The sequence below is a fragment of the Poromitra crassiceps genome, assembly GCF_964638095.1.
Source record: "Poromitra crassiceps genome assembly, chromosome: 12".
In the NCBI taxonomy this organism is placed as follows: Eukaryota; Metazoa; Chordata; class Actinopteri; order Beryciformes; family Melamphaidae; genus Poromitra; species Poromitra crassiceps.
In genome coordinates this window covers 7,727,327-7,745,556 of record NC_139632.1, presented here as the reverse complement: position 1 = coordinate 7,745,556, position 18,230 = coordinate 7,727,327, and the positions used below count along the sequence as shown (strand labels likewise).

General features: G+C 44.1%; 1 protein-coding gene across 1 annotated transcript; it reads left to right on the top strand.

Annotated features, from left to right (window-relative positions):
- Window positions 1–1,978: 1,978 nt before the first annotated feature.
- ushbp1 (Usher syndrome 1C binding protein 1) lies at window positions 1,979–12,781 on the top strand (the record flags this gene model as incomplete). The annotated part of the gene is made up of 14 exons (XM_083648336.1): window positions 1,979–1,984; window positions 2,933–3,144; window positions 3,869–4,008; window positions 4,881–5,044; window positions 5,287–5,496; window positions 5,901–6,211; window positions 6,941–7,081; window positions 7,357–7,445; window positions 7,845–7,980; window positions 8,318–8,549; window positions 9,684–9,875; window positions 10,553–10,656; window positions 12,013–12,135; window positions 12,616–12,781. The coding sequence occupies 14 exons, from the start codon at window positions 1,979–1,981 to the stop codon at window positions 12,779–12,781; spliced, it is 2,226 nt and encodes a 741-aa protein (XP_083504462.1).
- Window positions 12,782–18,230: the final 5,449 nt, after the last annotated feature.

Here is an 18,230-nt window from a genome sequence, read left to right as displayed (position 1 = left end):
AACAACGAATTGGTGCATTACCGCCACCAACTGGTATGGAGAATGTATTCTTCTTCTTTTGAGTTTTATGGCGTTCGGCAAACAGTGCATTACCGCCACCTACTGAATTTTAGTAGTTTCCACAATGCTGTTATTTACAGTGGGGAAATAATAATAATAAAAAAAAAAATAGTGTCCACCCAAAGTGCTCAAATTCGTAATTATTATCCATACTATCACTCAGACGCAATTGTCTGAGTTTGCGCAAATGCGTCCCTCAGTAGGCTATTTGATCTATCTCAGCTCCAGATACGGACCTGTCGAACAGGTAGAGGAAACCAAACACCTTGGGGTGATATTAGACAGTAGATTGAAGTGCTCAAAGCAGATTGAAAACATCTGTTGCAGTTATGGGGAGAGGTTTTGCAGTTTTTAAAAGATGTGCTAAACTTTTACCACGACAATGCATTTCTCACATTTAAACATTCGTTTTTTGACTCATTTGGATTACTGTCCAGTAGTGTGGTCGAGTGCCTCAAATAAACACTCAGAAAAACTACAGTTAGTCCAGAATAGAGCTGCAGGACTCGCTCTGAACTGACTCACAACCAACCCTGAAGGGGACAAGGGGACAGAATGTAGGGAAACAGTGGATGGATACATCCAGGAGGCGGTAATGCAACATAAAGGATGCCAAGAATACTTTACCGATGACATCATCACTGATGACATCACAATCGTGACAGACACCGTCGCCATCCACAGACACCACCCACTTAGCCAAGATTATGTAGGCCTGGTCAGGCGCGGACTGCATAATCGGGCACGTCGGGCAAATGCCCGGTGGCCTGACCTGCAAAAAAATAAAAAAAATAAATTGTGCCCGCAGTCAGGCCACTCACTGAACAGCAGGCCAAGTGCCGCCTACTGGTTTACTAGTGGTTTTATTACTTTATTCAGGGTTAAAGTGGGTGCATCTCATTGTAAAATTGGACTCGGCCCAAATTGGGCTTCAAACGGCCCAAATCTGGCTTCAAACGACCCAAATTGGGCTTCAAACGGCCCAAATCTGGCTTCAAACGGCCCAAATTGGGCTTAAAATTTTTCGCCTCTGGGCCTGGTCCTATAGGTACTTTTACCATCACAAGTGCTATCTCAACCGTTTGGTAGAGGTCTATATTTAAAAAACTTGGGGGTCTGTAATTTGTTTAAATTATTGTTATTAGTGCCCTAATAACATCGAAAATACCCCAAAATAATTGTTACATTGCTTGGAGGGAACATCAAAGGGTTAAACTGAGATGTAGCCTATCAAGACTATACTTGATTGTGTGATATGGTTTTTCCACACAAAAGGGACACATAATGCGTGAAAGCTGGGAGAGCGCCAGATGAGAGAGACAGACAAACATTACATGGTTTCTGTCTGCCGTGCATTAAAACTAAAGTAACTAGCCTGTTTTGAAAATGTAAGGAGTACAAAGTACAGATATTTGTGTTAAAATGTAGGGAGTAAAAGTAAAACGTTCTCAGTAAAAATAAATATACTCAGTAAAGTACAGATACCTGAAAATCCTACAGTAATGAAGTATTTGTACTTAGTTACTTCCCATCTCTGATGGGGGAATGGGTGGAGATCATTGAGTGTTTCTCCATCTCATTTCACTCCCCATGCCATCTGAGGGCAAGAAGTTAGGGGGACAAAGACAAAGGTTCTTCCAAACAGTGAAGTAGTGAGACTGAGAGAAACCGAGGGGAGGGCATAGAGAGAGAGAGAGAGAGAGAGAGACAGAGGGGCAGGGCCAGGACAAGTCTCTCTCAGGCTGACAGAAAGGCAGTAGGTTACAGCAGAGACTGCATAACTATTGGAGGGTATAATTATACAAAACAACATGATAGCTCAAATGACTGTTCTTGAGTTCTTCATACAGTAATTTCAATTGTAGACAGTGAACGGCAGAACTAGACACTGAATCACAGCTGTTGATACATCTCAAGTATGGAGGTAAGTTATTGTCAAGTTGCTTGTTCATGTTTAGCTTAGAAATGTGTGACTTCACGTTCGGAGTGTTGCATCACCTGGTGGATGGCATTCCAGGTCTACTGAATAAAGCAGACATACAGTACCATAATAAATATAGTCTGAGAGGTTTTGATGGTGTTCGGCAAACCTGCACATTGTCACTTGAGTTAGTGAAATGTTACATTTGGCTGAACATGTCTAAAGAAATGATCTAGAAATGATAAGGAATTGTAGCACCTTGTTTTGTTTGTTTGTTTTTTAGTCTGCATGTTTAGACCGCTGTGAGTTAGGACATAATTAATTACCAGCAGGGTTTTTGGTGTGTGATATTGCCAATTATAGCGGTTATAGTCTTTGTCATTCTCATTCTAATACATGTAACCGATCATTTGATCACGTGTCTGTAAAACAGACACAAATCCTTTTGAGAAAAATATGAAAGTTGCAAACATATCATTTTGACCTAATTACAGGCTATGGATCTAGTTTATAGCAGTTACCATTGTACATTTTAAGCATTTAGTTGACGCATTTAGTCAATGTGCAGCGAAAGATGGTTTGGCCCAAAATACTTTCTGAGCAGGAAGTTGTGTCTCAGGATGTTTCAGTTTCCTCCTTTTCCGCTTCTCAAAACAATGGCTGTTAAAAAGTACGACAATCTGTGTTTCCAGAGCATAACACACTTTCTGGTGTATGGATACATATTGAGGGATTTAACTAACTTTAGTCACACAACTGACTACACTGGAGCAGTATTATTCACAAGTGGTTTGCATACATACAGTATATTCAAATACGAATGACCAAAACTGTGAAGGAAAAATTTACTAGAACTTTGTTGTGTCCCAGAAACACACAAACTTCACACCACTGCTAAAGTTACAGTATTAACTTACCTTGTGATCCAAACACGGCTGCAATTCCCTGCAGGATTCCAACCTGGTCCGATGCGATAGCCTGGATGCTGGGTCGGCGTGTGGCGAGGAGGTGATGACCCCAAACGACCTTATGACCTTTGACCCTGCAGCCTGCCTTGCTGAGCCCTCAGCAGCAGAGCTGGCCCAGTGTGAGGCTGAGGTGGGCAGCCTGCTCAGCATCATCGCTGAACTCAACAAGAAAATGGGGGCACTAAAGGCACCAAGGTAATATAATGAGGTGTGTGATGAGATGAATTCAAGTATGTCAAGTATGTATCTCACAATAGGGGTGTACCGAATAGTTCAGCATTCAAACGCTATTTATTTTATTATTATTATTTTATTTATTTTACACGTAGACTTGAAATTTTAAAACTGTGAATATATCTTTTGTTTTGACTTTTTGTTTTGTTTCAGTCAGCTTTCAAAAGTCATTTACTATGCATCATATATTTACTACGTTGCAGGTAGACCATTAAATTGAGTCCAAGTGCAAGACTGTTTACTATACTGTCTAGTAGTCAGTGCCAGTGCAAGTTCAGTGCAGTTTGCAGTGTCCTTCTGTTAGTCTGTGGCTTGTGTGATTGTGTTGATCTTGAATTGTTCTCATAGCCCGCATACTGTGAATGAATCAACTGTTAGAGCTTCATGCACATGGATGGTTGATTGAGAAAACCAGAGATCATCCTAGTGCAACACTGTGTCATTTTCACTGCAGCGTAGAACGTTGATTTAAGAAAAAAAGACTAGCTCATATTTATGACTCACTTTATTCAATGAGATTAATCACTTTATTCAAATTGAGGATTTTATTGTCGTTGTCATGATGATGTCACGGCAGACTTTTGGATATTCACGTACAACCTCAAAAGAACATTCAAATGTTGGAAAAAATGATATTCGCTTCAGCCCTACAAAATAGAAATGTGTTGCTACTGTTGTTCTTCAGTGAACCAGTGGACCTTAAACCAGCAGGACCATCCAGACCTGTGGGTGCAGCCCTCCTGACCCCCGGGCTGCTCCGCTGCGGCCCAAACAGGAGCAGCGCCTCCAGCAGCACATCATCTAAACCTCCAGTAACCCACAGAGGTTAGGCACGGGCTTCACAGCAGTCCCTCATCAATCTCTGGATACTGTGCACTTATATGTGGCATTGTGCTGATGGGATATTTTCCCCCACCAGGCCAAACCAAAAACAATATTTTGTTTCCAAAAAGAACAACACTGTATTATTTTTAAAGACTTGTTCATAGGCAAAAAGTAATCTTAAGGAAAAACCAAGTAACTCATTTATAAGTGTGGCTATGTGTAGATGCCCAGTAAGCTGAGAATGGAAAAAGCAACTTCTCTCACTTCTGTGTTTCATAATATCTAAGCCAGTGATACTCAACTCGCGGCCCGGGGGCCAGATGCGGCCCGCGATAGGGTGCAGAGTGGCCCCCCCTCACAATGAAAACTAATGCTAAATAAAGTTTGACTGATCTCCAGCTAAATTGTCAAATATGGCCGTCTGCTCGCCGCCCAGGCACTTACAGTAACTTAACCTAACTAACCAACTATCAAAACCCCTGGCTGAAACCCCAAAAACCCCGCTACAGAAAAAAGTATATTAATGTTTGTATATTAACTGGCCCCTGGCCTCGTGTCATTTTGCAAAAGTGGCCACCGGGCAAAGCAAGTTGAGTATCCCTGATCTAGGCTATGTGTTTCTTCATTTCATTTGTGATTAAGAATCTGTTCTGGTTGGCAGAATATAAAACTGCTTCTCCCTGTATGTAAGGACATTGCATAAGAACTACATAAAGTCGCATTATGTAAGCAAAACGTCCTCATATCATTAAACTGCACGTTTCATGATGCATGTGCTCAGCTATACTGAACTGCAATAACCTGCACAAAACAAAAACTACAATTCAAGTCAAAATGAAAGCCTGGTTGCACCTCTACTTTTCTCCCTCTAGGGGGCAGTGGCGCTGTGTGGTCAGAACTGCAGCAGGTACTTTCAGCAGTGGAGGACTCCATCAGCTGCAGGAGGTCCTGGGCCGTCCCCATCACCGCCTCGGATCAGGACAAAGAGAGGGAGCACCTCGCAGCAGCCCAGGACAGCTGGGTTCAGGCCACGCAGGTCTTAAAACAATGACTTCATTAGTAATTGCTTGTTCCATCACTATTCACATTTTTTAATCTACAAACTCCTAGTTGATCTCAAATAAAGATACTACAAACCTCAAGGATACCATACATGTTCTTCCTGGCCTGGCGAAGTAATGCTGTATCTGACATAGTTTTGATAGAATTATTAGAAATGTGTACAAACACCATTCTCTACCTTCAACCTGCCATAATAAATGTCCACCCTGGTTCCAGATATTGGAGGAGATGGAAAGAGAGTTTGGGATTTCGTACCCATCGGGCTTGCCCACAGAGGAGCGTCAACAGTACCAGAGGGACGTCCTGGATCTGCACAAGCATAACTCTGCTCTCAGAGGCACCTTGCAAAGCCACCAGCAGGAGGTAGACAGAGCACAGAGCACCATCAGCCAGATGGAGGAGGAGAGGGACAAACTACAGGAGAAGGTGAGATGGACACGGGGTTCATTACTTTGCTGCCAGCCTGCCACTGTTGTTTTTGTCATTAGTACTGGTGGGGGGGCATAATGACTGCATGGTTTCAAAACATAAAAGGTAAAAAGGTAAATTGATTTAAGAAGTGTGAGTAAATTACATAAGATACCTGGGGTGTGGGCGTGCATTAGATACGGTACACGGACGGACGGACGGACGGACGGACAGACAGACAGACAGACAGACAGACAGACAGAGAGAGACAGACAGTCAACTTTATTATATAGATGGTTGATTCTGCATGAAAGTAAACTCACCCATACATTTACATTGGTCAAATGAGTGCCATGATTCATGGGTTCAAAGCCAAGAGACAGCCAGTCAAGCATCAATGTAGCGACTCTTCTGTGTTCCAGTTGGTGGGTCTCCATAAGGCCTGGAGGTCAGGCAGCCTCTCCTCTTCCTCAGGTCTCCATAAGGCCTGGAGGTCAGGCAGCCTCTCCTCTTCCTCAGGCTCTGCCAGTGGTGCAGCTCTGGGTCCAGGCTGGGCCTCTCCTCCTGTCCCTTGCTCTCCGTTGCTCCTCAGAAGGACCGGCAGAGCTTTGTCACCTCTGTCCTCTGGCGGGGACGTCTCTCCTTCGCCCTCGGTCAGCTCAGCCAACACCTCCCTGGGCAGCCCCTGTCCCAGCCCCATCAGCTTTGAGGGTGAGACTGAAAGACTGAACAGGTACGGCTGAAGTTCAGGATATTTACCAGGTATGTGATCACACAAAGGCATAATCAACCTGAAATACTGGAGGCTATAGGTGACTCCTAAGGGGGTCATTTATATCAAGACATACATCAAGATCATAGCAGCATGTCTGGATGCTCTCTACACACTAGTGTAAGATTGTGAACTATAGAGGCTGCCTGTAGCTGCTATACAGACAATATACAGACAGAAAGAAATTGCCTCAAACAAACCACAAGGGGCAAAACGATTTTTTTTTCTGGCAATGTAAACCTGAGGCCTAGTGAAAAAGGCAAAGGATAAAACTTGATGAGGTAGCTAGTATTATGAAGCCTAGTACTCTTGATACTAACTGAAAAAAGCAAGTTAGCCAATTAACCTAGGTTAGCTCGTTAGCTCGCTGACCTTCCAAGAGAGATTACTCATGACATGAATGATGTTCTTGGATCCTGGAAGGTCAATGAGCTAACCTAGGTATACAGTCTATGCTATGCTATGCTATGTTATGTATGTATGTATGTATGTATGTATGTATGTATGTATGTATGTATGTATGTATGCATGTATGTGTGTGATGGACTCACATATTGTGTCATCAGTGAATGAAAAATAAGTCAGTGCAATGAGAGAGAGACCAGGGAATTCTTGGGCATTTAAGTTGACCATTCTATATATGTGATGTGTTGCTCTCTCTTGCCCCCCCTCCTCCTTCGTGTGTCCCAGGTGCATCGAGAGGCTGAAGGCGAGGAACGAGCGACTGACTGCAGCTCTGGAGCGCAGGAAGGGAGAGTCGGAGGACATCAGCATGACCTTGAGCAGACACGAGGCCGATTGCTCGGCCCTGCAGATGGCTCTCAGATACTGGTACACACACATACAAAGCCATGTCTACACACACACAAGCATGTATACACAGTACACACACAGAAACACACACACACACACACACACACACACACACACACACACACACACACACACACACACACACACACACACACACACACACACACAACCATGCACACCAATCATGCTATTAATTTGACTTTCAAATTCATAAAAGAAAAAGCACAACAATCTATTACTATATCTCTATTTGTTGTGATCTTCTGGTGTGTTATTGTGGTTTTGATTGACAGCGAGGAGTGTGAAGAGGCCTACAGTGAGCTGCTGTCTCTTCATGAGGCTGAGAAGCAGCAAAGCATTCCACTCCAGACCAACTCAGCAGGTGTTTAAATACCACACATCTACAACTGTTTAGCACACACACACACACATCTACAACTGTTTAGCGCACACACACTCACACACACACACACACACACACACACACACACACACACACACACACACACACACACACACACACTCACTCACACATACTCTCACACACACACTCACACACACGAACGCACGCACGCACACAAACACACACTCACATGCACACGCACACGCACACACACATGCACGCACGCACACACACACACACTCACTCACTCACTCACTCACTCACACACACACACACACACACACACACACACACACACACACACACACACACACACACACACACACACACACTTTCTCTCTCCAAACATAGACTCACAATGAGTTTTCCTCTTCTCAGAGCCAGTCAGTGACAGGCTGCAGCCTGGCAGTCCATCAGCCCAGCTCAGGAACCTGGGGAGTGAAGAGCTGTCAACCTCCTTCTCAACAGCAGGGGGTGCAGAAGAGGTCAAAACCCAGAGTCAAATAGGGCAGAGGTAATGTAAAGCAGACTATACAGCCAAGCACTGCAGGTGGACAGAGATAAAGTGTATACATTGGACTTACAAGGAAAATGTATTAATGTTAGTGAACATCATAAACTGATTAACTGAAATTGTAAAAAGAAAAAGAAAAAAGTGACACATAGACTGTATAACATTTTGCTCCACCTCCAAGATCAATATCACATTGGCTAAATATGAATATACTGAAATAACCAACATAAGTATGGAAATAATAAAGATGTTGCCTGATAAACTTCCAATATGGCCACCTTTTTCTTCCACATTTTCTTCCACCTATTTTGTCTGCTAACTCCCTGTCACCACGCAGGCCGTCTGAGTTGGTGGGGCGAGAAGCTGCTCTCCGTCAGCAAATTGAGCTTCTGAAGAGGGACCGGGCAGCCGTGTGTCTGCCTAAACCGGGCCCAGGGGGAGAGGGCAAACTGAGCCCGGACACTGGCACCCTGGCCGGGCCCAGAGGGGGGCGCGGGCCCAAACATGCCAACCCTCCTGACACCAAGAAAGAGAAGGCTGCCCTCCTCCATGAACTCATCACTGTCAGGGTGAGAGATTTTAATGTATCTATGCTTAAATAGAATTGTAAGTGCGTGTTTAAGCTGGTTGTGTGATCAAAATGAAAGACTCCACCAAATGAATAAAATCCCATTTAATCAAATCGAACCAAACTTTATTTATATATATAGCGTCTTTCGTGCAAAAAGGCAATACAGGGTGCTTAACAATGCAATGAAAAATACAACAATACAGAGGGTGGAGAACAATACAATGAAAATAGAAAAAAACAACAGCCGCCTCCCCGTAGGTCTCTGTCCTTCTCACCTTAGGAAGAACAACTAAAAGGCCCGTGCCAGAGGACCTGAGGGATCTGGAAGAAGCACAACTTAAAATAAAAGCATGTGTGACAAGGCACTGATGATGCCATAGGCATTGTGACATCATCAGTGACAGTGATGTCATCAGTGATGCGAAGTTGAGCACTTGTGCGCTGCACAGGCCAATAGAGCAGGCGAGGCTACGCAGCAGCCGAGCTGCGTGCGGCAAGCCCGCAATAGTTCCACAATAGTCGGCGTATTGTGGTAATTGGGGTTATTAGTGTGTGTGTGTGTGTGTGTGTGTGTGTAAACATACTCATTGTTTTAGCATGGATGATAAGGAAGAGCTGTAACCAAATACTGAATTATTTGTGGCTCATCGTTTGATGCAAAATCCACATGATACTGCAGATGAATGAACAGAGAAAAGGCTACATTGGGCTCACTATCCCAGTACACACAGTTTGGACTGTATCCATGTGTGAGATGCTGCTGGCAGATCCATATGTTCCTATATCCTGTGAGATCAGTGATCAATGACCTTTTGTGGGAGAGGTCTGAAACAGATAATACTGGTGAAGCATGGCTTAACTGGTTCTTAATTAGCAGATTAATTACTCTGCCCTGAAGGTCAGAAAATATATATATTTCCCAAATAATAATAATAATAATAATAATAATAATAATAATAATAATAAAACTAATCTTGGAATGCTTAATGAGATGTCCCACGTGCTTGAGGAGCATCTAAAAAGGAGATGACATTTGCACATTGGGGTAAAATACAGTATGTACATTCTGTGCTTTTTTCACAGCTTACTTTTAGATCTGTGTATAATATAATAATGAATGATTTGTGTCCAGGAGGAGATGTCAGAGCTGCGGGGTCTCATCCGGCTCACAGAGAAGGAGCGGAGGTGTCTGGACTGGAGTTTAATGGCCCAGAAGGCCCAGGACGCAGCTGGAGCGCTCCTCTCTGAAAGCTTCAGAGAGGAGCTTCAACAACAGGTAGGAGAGGGCACAGACCTCCGTCGTCTTCAAGTCAAGGTGAACCAGGCAAGAGGGAGCAGGAGCTTGGTCTAGTGTGGCAGGCTGGATTCAAATCTGGCCGTCCCACACGGGAAATCAAACATCTACCAAAGCAGAATCCCTTCAGGTCAAAGGCAGATATTTTGGTTCCACAAGGTCTTCTTGCCTGGCTGCTCTGCAAACCGCAGCACACATTTCTTAAGCACCTCTGTCCTCATCAAACAATGCAGACAAACCTGGTTTTTTAGCACAACTTTTTCTGAAATGCGTTGTGGACCTCTGGTTTGTTGTCAGTGCACACAAGCCATTAGGAACACCGTGGTAATGCTGAATTACTTGTCTTCTTCGGTTCATCAGCACTTCTTTTTCGTGACTGGAGGGGATTTTCATAGGTGAACTCACTAAGCAATCATACTGTAGCTTTTACCTGGCTGGACCCACCTGGTCCGACCAAGCGCCTCTCATGTTTTGCACACTCACAAATCTGTACGGAGTTATTATTCCTGTCAGCTATTTCAACCAAATCACTATAGTGTCCCAGGTGGCTTCATAAATGCCATTCTGTTCTGCTCTGTTCTCTCGCTCGGACTTTAAAGCAACCTTGAAATCACTTTGTATAGCGAGTTGTTTAATGACTATGGAGTAAGATGGGGAGGTTTTCTTTCGAGCTTTGAAGTGAATCCTAATTGAATGTTACGTTTCAGAGGCTCTCTGAGAATGCAGCTAGGCTGGCTGCTGGTGACGGCGCCATCATCCCCGGGCCAAGGGAGAGGAGCGTTCTGAGAGAGCTGCAGGCCGTGCTGCAGAGGTGAGGAGTTACTCTGTGCTCACAAACGGTGTGTGTGTGTGTGTGTGTGTGTGTGTCCCCGTTTTGAACCAGCTAGTAGCCTTATATTGTTATTTAGCCTTTCTGCTACTATTGCATGGTTAAATCAGCAAATTTATTTTATGGGGGGAAGGGGGGTTGGTATACGCAGTGGAAGCGGTCCCTGGGAAATTTGGTTTGGTACGTAGTGGTACTTGGACAGAAAAGTTTGGGAACCCCTGCTATAAACAATCCCTTGGGCTATATAGTATTGGAACCCCCAAATAACAGCGGTCCTGTATACTGGAGCTCAAAGGGTATCTGCACTCATACTATAAGACAGTGGTTCTCAAATGGGGGTCCGGGGACCCCCAGGGGTCGGTGACACTTTGCAAGGGGGTCCGCGAAAGGTTTTCAGGAAAATAAAAAAAAATATATATATTTTTTTGCAAAAGCTTCATAGTTCAACGAAAATATGTTATGCTTTAAACCTAAAATGGTTCATGGATTACATTCTAATCTAACAAACCTATCAATTTAAAAGTCTAGCACGTTACCGTGGAAACAATTAAGCTTAGCCCCAAAATCACAAATCAGAATGAGGGGGTCCCCGGTATATTTTCTATCTTGTAAGGTCGTCCTTGGTTGAAAAACATTTGAGAACCTCTGCTATCAGATGCTTTGAATGAAAGCATCCACCAAAAGGCGCATGTCTGCAAATTAGACTTTTTTCGGTTAACTACAAGGAGCCAAATCTCTGGTAGAACCCCTGATAAGGAGTGAAGTCGGTTGTAAAGTATTCTGGCCAAATCTGTGTCTTTACAGAAGCAAGGTAATTGCAGGCAACGTAGCAAATGTGTCCTCGAAGGCGTCTGTTGCCTGGTTTTGGACTGTTGCTTAGGAACACTATCAGCACAGATGCAGACTTTGTACACACATGAAAAATCTAGTTCTTTCTATGGCTGATTAGCAGTGGGGGTTGTAGCTAATACTCTGTGAGAGTCTTTCAGGTCTAGGGGAGGGCAATGTGAAATAATCATTTATTTCTTGCTATTTTCAGTGCACCCTCTTCGTCGACCTCAAATACTGAATAGATGACAGTAAAAAGCACGGCTGTTAATTCAGCAGTCAAGGACATAGCCTGAAGACACGCAGAGAAACACTGATTCTATACATAGATGTACAATTTCTGCAGGGAAACAACTCAAGTCTTTTTTTTTCACCCAGACGTGCAGCATAATAAATAGGTTCCCAATGACATTTTTCTGTTATTGAAACATCAAGGACACTTACAGCTCCGTGTGAGCAGGGAGCCTAATATAAGTGTTTCATCTTCTCGTATCTTTTCTTCCTCCTCAGGGAACAAGGTCTGAAGAGGAGACTGTCTTTGGTTCGTGACTCGTTGGACACGTCTCTCTCGGACAGCGCCTCCCGCAGGAGGGACAGCGGGGAGCGGATCGCTCGGCTCACCCAAACTCACAGGTACGTGTCTCAAGGAAGGTTTTCAAAGGACTGCGTCTCAGTCTTTGTCTCAGTTCATCTTTCAAAGGAGTGAAAAGGTTAAAAAAAAATCAAAAAATCTGTATCTCTCAGAGGTGTGCTCAAGTCAACTTTCTCGAGTCCCAAGTCCGTCTCAAGTCTTGAGGCATAAATCTCAAGTCAAGTCCCAAATGTAGATTACCAAGTCAATGTCCATTCATCAGGTCTCAAGACTAAATGTAGAACAGCAAGTCAAGTTAATAAAACAAATCTGGTGGAACAATCTCATCAATTTCGTCTCTCATCACTACTCCATTTCAAGTCATCAACGTACATCAAAGTCAATTAAGTCCCAAGTCACCAGAAACCAAGTAATTAAAGTTGTCAATTAAGTCTAACCCGAGTGCAAGTCCTAGTGACTCGAGTTCCCACCTCAGTGCCGTGTTGACTACCATCTCTCGGTGGTGTTTGTGTTTCATTCAGTAAAGCCATGGGCTCGTACAGGAACGCTCGCCGGAAGTACCGGGAGCAGTCGTGGAGGCTGGAGCACAGGGTGGCAGCCATGGCAGAGAGCCACCAGAGCCAGATCGGGGCCCTGAAGGCCACGTTGGAGGCCTTGGAGTGGAAGAGGGAAGAGACTGTGCTGTGATGCTGTGATGCTGTGACTATGACCCACACATTCAGTCAGTCTAATAGACCAGGGGTTCCCAACCGTTTTTGTGCCAAGGACCGGTAGATACATTGAAAAAAAAGGCATGGACGATGGTCAATTTGAATGGTTTTAGTTACATATATATTTACTCACCAGGTGGTGAGAAAGGGTAAATAACAGCCTTTTGTGTTGTACTGTATACTACTGTTTTTGTTTCAACTACAAACATAAATAAACATCAACTTGAAACTATGTTTCAACTACCACACACAGCCTATAACATTATAGCCTATGTTCATAAAAAAATTATAAAAAAATAAAAATAAAAATTTTGGACCGGGCTCGCGGCCCGGTACCAAATGCGTTGCGGCCCGGTACCGGTCCACAGCCTGGTGGTTGGGGACCACTGTAATAGATGACCATGTTATCCACGTCCATCAACTGCAATCTCTGAATGCTGATTTCAAATGGCTCATATGATCTACGCACATGTCAAACTCAAGGCCCGGGGGCCAAATCCGGCCCGACGCCTCATCTTATTTGGCTCGTGAGAGCTAGCAAAGAATACAATTTGCGCAATACAATTCTAATTCCAGTTAGTTCTAATAGTTGTAGGCTACTAGTTGTCTGTTTGCCGTTATTTTTCCTATAATTCTGCTTTCAGAACAAGTGATTAATTATTACGTTATTACTGAAAAACAATAATAATTGAATCAGAGGCAATTATGTAATAATATTACATATCCCAAGACCCAAGAGTCCCAGAGGCAATTGTGTAATAATATTACATAATTGCCTCTGATTATGTAATAATATTACATAATTGCCTCTGATTAGATTATTATCGGTTTCATATTATGATAAGACGTAGGCTAGATACATTTATATTGTGTTACATTTACAACCGGCCCTTTGAGGGCAACCATAATGCTGATGTGGCCCGGGATGAAATTGAGTTTGACACCCCTAAAGTATGCATGTATGTATGTACTGTATGTATGTATGTATGTATGTATGTATGTATGTATCTATCTATCTATCTATCTATCTATCTATCTATCTATCTATCTATCTATCTATGTATCTATCTATCTATCTATCTATCTATCTATCTATCTATCTATCTATCTATCTATCTATCTGTCTGTAAATCAATAAATCTGTCATCAGCACTAGCGATTGTCGTCTCAGGACTGGTTTTCTCTGCAGGCGTTCAGTGTGGCTGACTGGCTGTACTGAAATTGAATCGAAAGACAATTCTGCCTTTTAGTTTGAGCCTGAAGTGATGAACAGAGAAGAGGAACTTGTTCATAACTCTTTCAACAGCATCCACTCACTGCAGTGCACATTTCCCCCTTATTTCCCTCAGTGAAATAGCTGCCATGCTTTGACGTGGACATATAGGCTGACTGAAGGACTGCACGTGTTGCGGACCTCGGGACCGACGTCCGGAGAGCACGTCTTTTTTCCGCGTTGTACACGACAACCCATATAAAGCCGTTCCCGGCGACGCGCTGTCGTGACAATGCTCAGACGAGGGGGATGGGCCCGAGAGACAATGGCCAATGTGCGCACAAAACGGACGGCCAGCCCATTTGTCTTCTTTGCCCTTTCGCAGTTTCCTCCATCTTGCTCTTCCTCTTTCGACCTCTCTTTCTCTGCCACATAAACCCTGATCATCACTCGTCATCATCGCTCCACTGGTAGCCATCTCTCTCCACCCCATGCCTCTGCGTTTCTCCATCCTTTCTCCTCTCCCCGCTCATCTCTCCATCATCTGCATCCTCCCCTTCTCCCTCCTCCTCCACCCCCCTCTCCCCTTTGCCCTGACCTCCCCTAGCCCCGGTCAGCTGCAGCTGTGACCAGCGGTCAGGAGGTTAAGGCAAAGGTTGAGTGTCACACCCACAGGGTCACAGCGATGCCTGGCTGTTGTGTTGGCCGTGTGAATGGAAGGTTCAGGAGGCCAGACGAGGTGGTGAGCCCCTGACGCCCCTGACTCTCGCCTGGGCTCGCCCTTTCCCGAGCAGAGGTCATCAGATAGATTGGGCCTGACCCCCCACACCCCCTCACCCCTACCGCTCCCCTCGCTCCAGGGTCACCATCACTATTGTTGTAATAGCTGCCATTAGAGCAGATGATACAATTATCATTCCATTTTTGCTCTCTGTCTCTTCTTCCATGTCCTGTGTTTAGTTCATCAAAGGACTGGAACATGATTGTTGTAACCTCTGGTGGACTCTCTCTGTATCTGAGAGGCTGCTTCATCTCATCATGTGGAAAAGTCTCACAGAAAGCAGAAGGTATTTGCAGTTTATCTTGTGAGGCTCTCTCTGTGTACATCCACTTTACTTATGGCTCCAGGCTTGTGTCCATGCGTGATTGGTAGCTAGACCCATTTTCGCCGTTTTGATAGTGCGACTGGGTCATGATGGGAAATCGTTGAACCATAGGATCTTATCTTTTATAATGGCTTTCCCTAGAGATGATTATACTTCAACCATACTTCAAAATGTTATATGTCGAATTGAAGGGTTTCATTCCAAAACGATATATATCCATGGGGAGGAGGGGGGAGGAGGGTGATTCACCAGGCAATATTTGAAAAAACATAAAAAAGTGAAAAATTGTATAAGCAAACATCTTGAGATGTCTCTTCAGTTCTAACGTTCATGCCAGTAATCAGTATGGGTGAGTGTCCGTTTAAAAAAAAAATATATGGTAAATCAGTCATTTTGGAACAACATTGCATGAAAACATTGCTTTAACCTTGATGATCCAACATGAAATTGCACCTTGAAAAGGAAAGGTCTTTGTGGAAAGGTCTAATCTAATCTTGGTCATGCTAATCTAATTGCAGATATGTTTGTGGTGAAATATGCATTGAAATACAGTTGCTTTGTAAAAGGCGCGCTAATGGAGAAGTAAGATAAGAAAGTCAAACACAGCATATATAAGGAATGGCTGCTATTGGAATTTAAGTAGTCACTTTTTATTTTTGAAAGAAAGCCTTGAACAATCTAATCCGTTGACAGTTGAGCACATTAATGTTTGTGACTTTGTTCTGTGTGGGGGCAGAGCAGTCCAGAGACCCAAGCCTCTGTGGCTGAGGGAGTGTTTCAGTGCCTGGGAAAAATACCCAAACCATTATTAGACTATGACACAGGCTGTCAATCAATGTGGGGGTGGACACACAGCACACACACACACACACACACACACACACACACACACACACACACACACACACGCAGGCACACCCACCCACACACACACACACACCCACACACACACACACACACACACACACACACACACCCACACGCACACACACACACATGCTCACAGGGGGCAGTGACCCTGGGGTTTTAGGTCAACTCATTGACTCCCGGCATCCGTTTCTCATTTGAATAAGTTGTCCCTGGGTAAGCTGTATAAAGAGATCACAGCCTGTGCCCTCGTTCTACGTGCCTTTCTTCCTCAGAGCCCGGTCACACCTTCTCATCCCCTTCTCTCTATACCTCTCTATTCTCTCCTGGGCTCTGGGACCTTCTCTCTATTCTCTCCTGGGCTCTGGGACGCTGCCAGGCTGACCTGACACCTCTCCCCCGAGCGTTCTTCTGACAGCAGGCCGGGCCGTACACACACAGAGAGAGAGGTCAGGAGGATGAGATGTTAAAGAACAGCGCCAAAAAAAAAGAGATTTGACCTCAAATCAAACGGCCGCTTTGTGCTCTCACCCACTCACTTAATGACCCGCAAAACAGACGACTACGTCTTCCAAACTTCCCTGACCTTTTCGGGGCTTTAATGAAACCCCTTTCAAAAATGCCACATTAAAAAGGCACGGGAGCAAAACGTTTCTGTCAAGCTGAGGAAAAGCCGGGAAATACGACGTTTTCCACAACAATGAAATAGTAGGAGATCGAAGTGGGTCGAAAAACAGTGTCGTAGTCTGAAATGGATTCTGCGCGGGACACTTCAAAGTTCACAGGCTGCACGTGCACAGCGCCAACTTGTGATGTCGTGTTTTTTACACAATGGTCTCTGGGCGTCTTTTTGAAGCGTGTGCCGCCTAAAAGCACAGATCATGACGGGCTCTGAGATTACAGAACCTTGGAGAGCAACAAAGCTAATGGGGTCAATTAGCTCGTGGGGCTTGTGAGCAGTAGATTAGGGCAATAAGGTGTTTAGAGGGGAAATATGGGCAAGGGGGAGTGGCCTCGCTCGGGCTAATCCTGTTAGCTATTTGAGAGGTCTTCATTGAGCTGATTAGGTCACTTTTCTGTCATCCCATAAGCATCTTAGCTGACCTATAGGCGATGTCTGGCCAATGGCAGAGGGCAGAAGCAGGGGAGCGACAGATTGGGCTGAAGAGACTGAAGATGCCGATTGGCAACGCGGTCAAATTGCGAGCTCCGAGTTAATAACGCCCTGTCTGACAATGTCAGGCTTATTGGATGCTTATAATAAAGCCAAGGAGGAAGCGATGAATCTTTCACATCTGCTATAGCCGGCTGACAGCTTCCTTGTCAATAACAATGATTTTTTTTTTTACATCTGAATCAGGAAAAAGTAAGCTACCGGTAAACGGCATTTTATGTTAAGGTGACCGGACGTCCCGGATTTTCAGGGACAGTCCCCGTTTTTGGTCACCTGTCCCCGGCTGGAGCTGTCCCCCCGAACATGTCCCCGGTTTTCTACTCCTCATCTACAGCCGACATTACTGTCTTTCAGATGCTCCAGTGGGAGTGAAGATGCTTATATATCATGCAAATTTACAACCGCAAACTAGAGACCTACAGGGCATTCAGGGGCTGTATGGTCTTCCAAGGTATATTGACAATAAGGGGGTTTCTGAGCAATTTCCAGAACAGAAGTGCTCGCCACTCAATCACCAAAACAAATCTCCAAATGTCAAAAGTTTTTCATAGTAAATCACAGCATGAATTATTCGAATGCTCCTCAAGGTCTTGGTGTCAGTCGGCTTGCACCATAGTTTATTACAGTAGCTACATCAGTTTCATGGTCACAAAATACTTGAAACCGGAATTGTCAGATTTTTGTTTATTTCATATAATAATATTGTATATTTTAAATAATTATAGGACTATATTTACTGCCGAACTGGAAATGTCCCCGATTTTCATTTCAGAAGTCACCTTATTTTATGTATGCTACAGTAGTTGGCGTGCATTACAATACACCTGGAGCCACAGCAAGCCAAGACTTACTGTACATGCAACTTACAAATATATGATCAGCTTCCTTCAAACATGAATTGCTTCTCCAAAGCAGTGACATGGTTAAAAAAAAACACCAGCATATAATGCAATAGTTCTATTAACTCCTGTACAAACAATAGGTTATGTTGTTCGCAGCCACCATCAGATAGCTGATTTGAATGACAACAACAACACACCAAATGGGAAGTTTCCCACCACCTCCA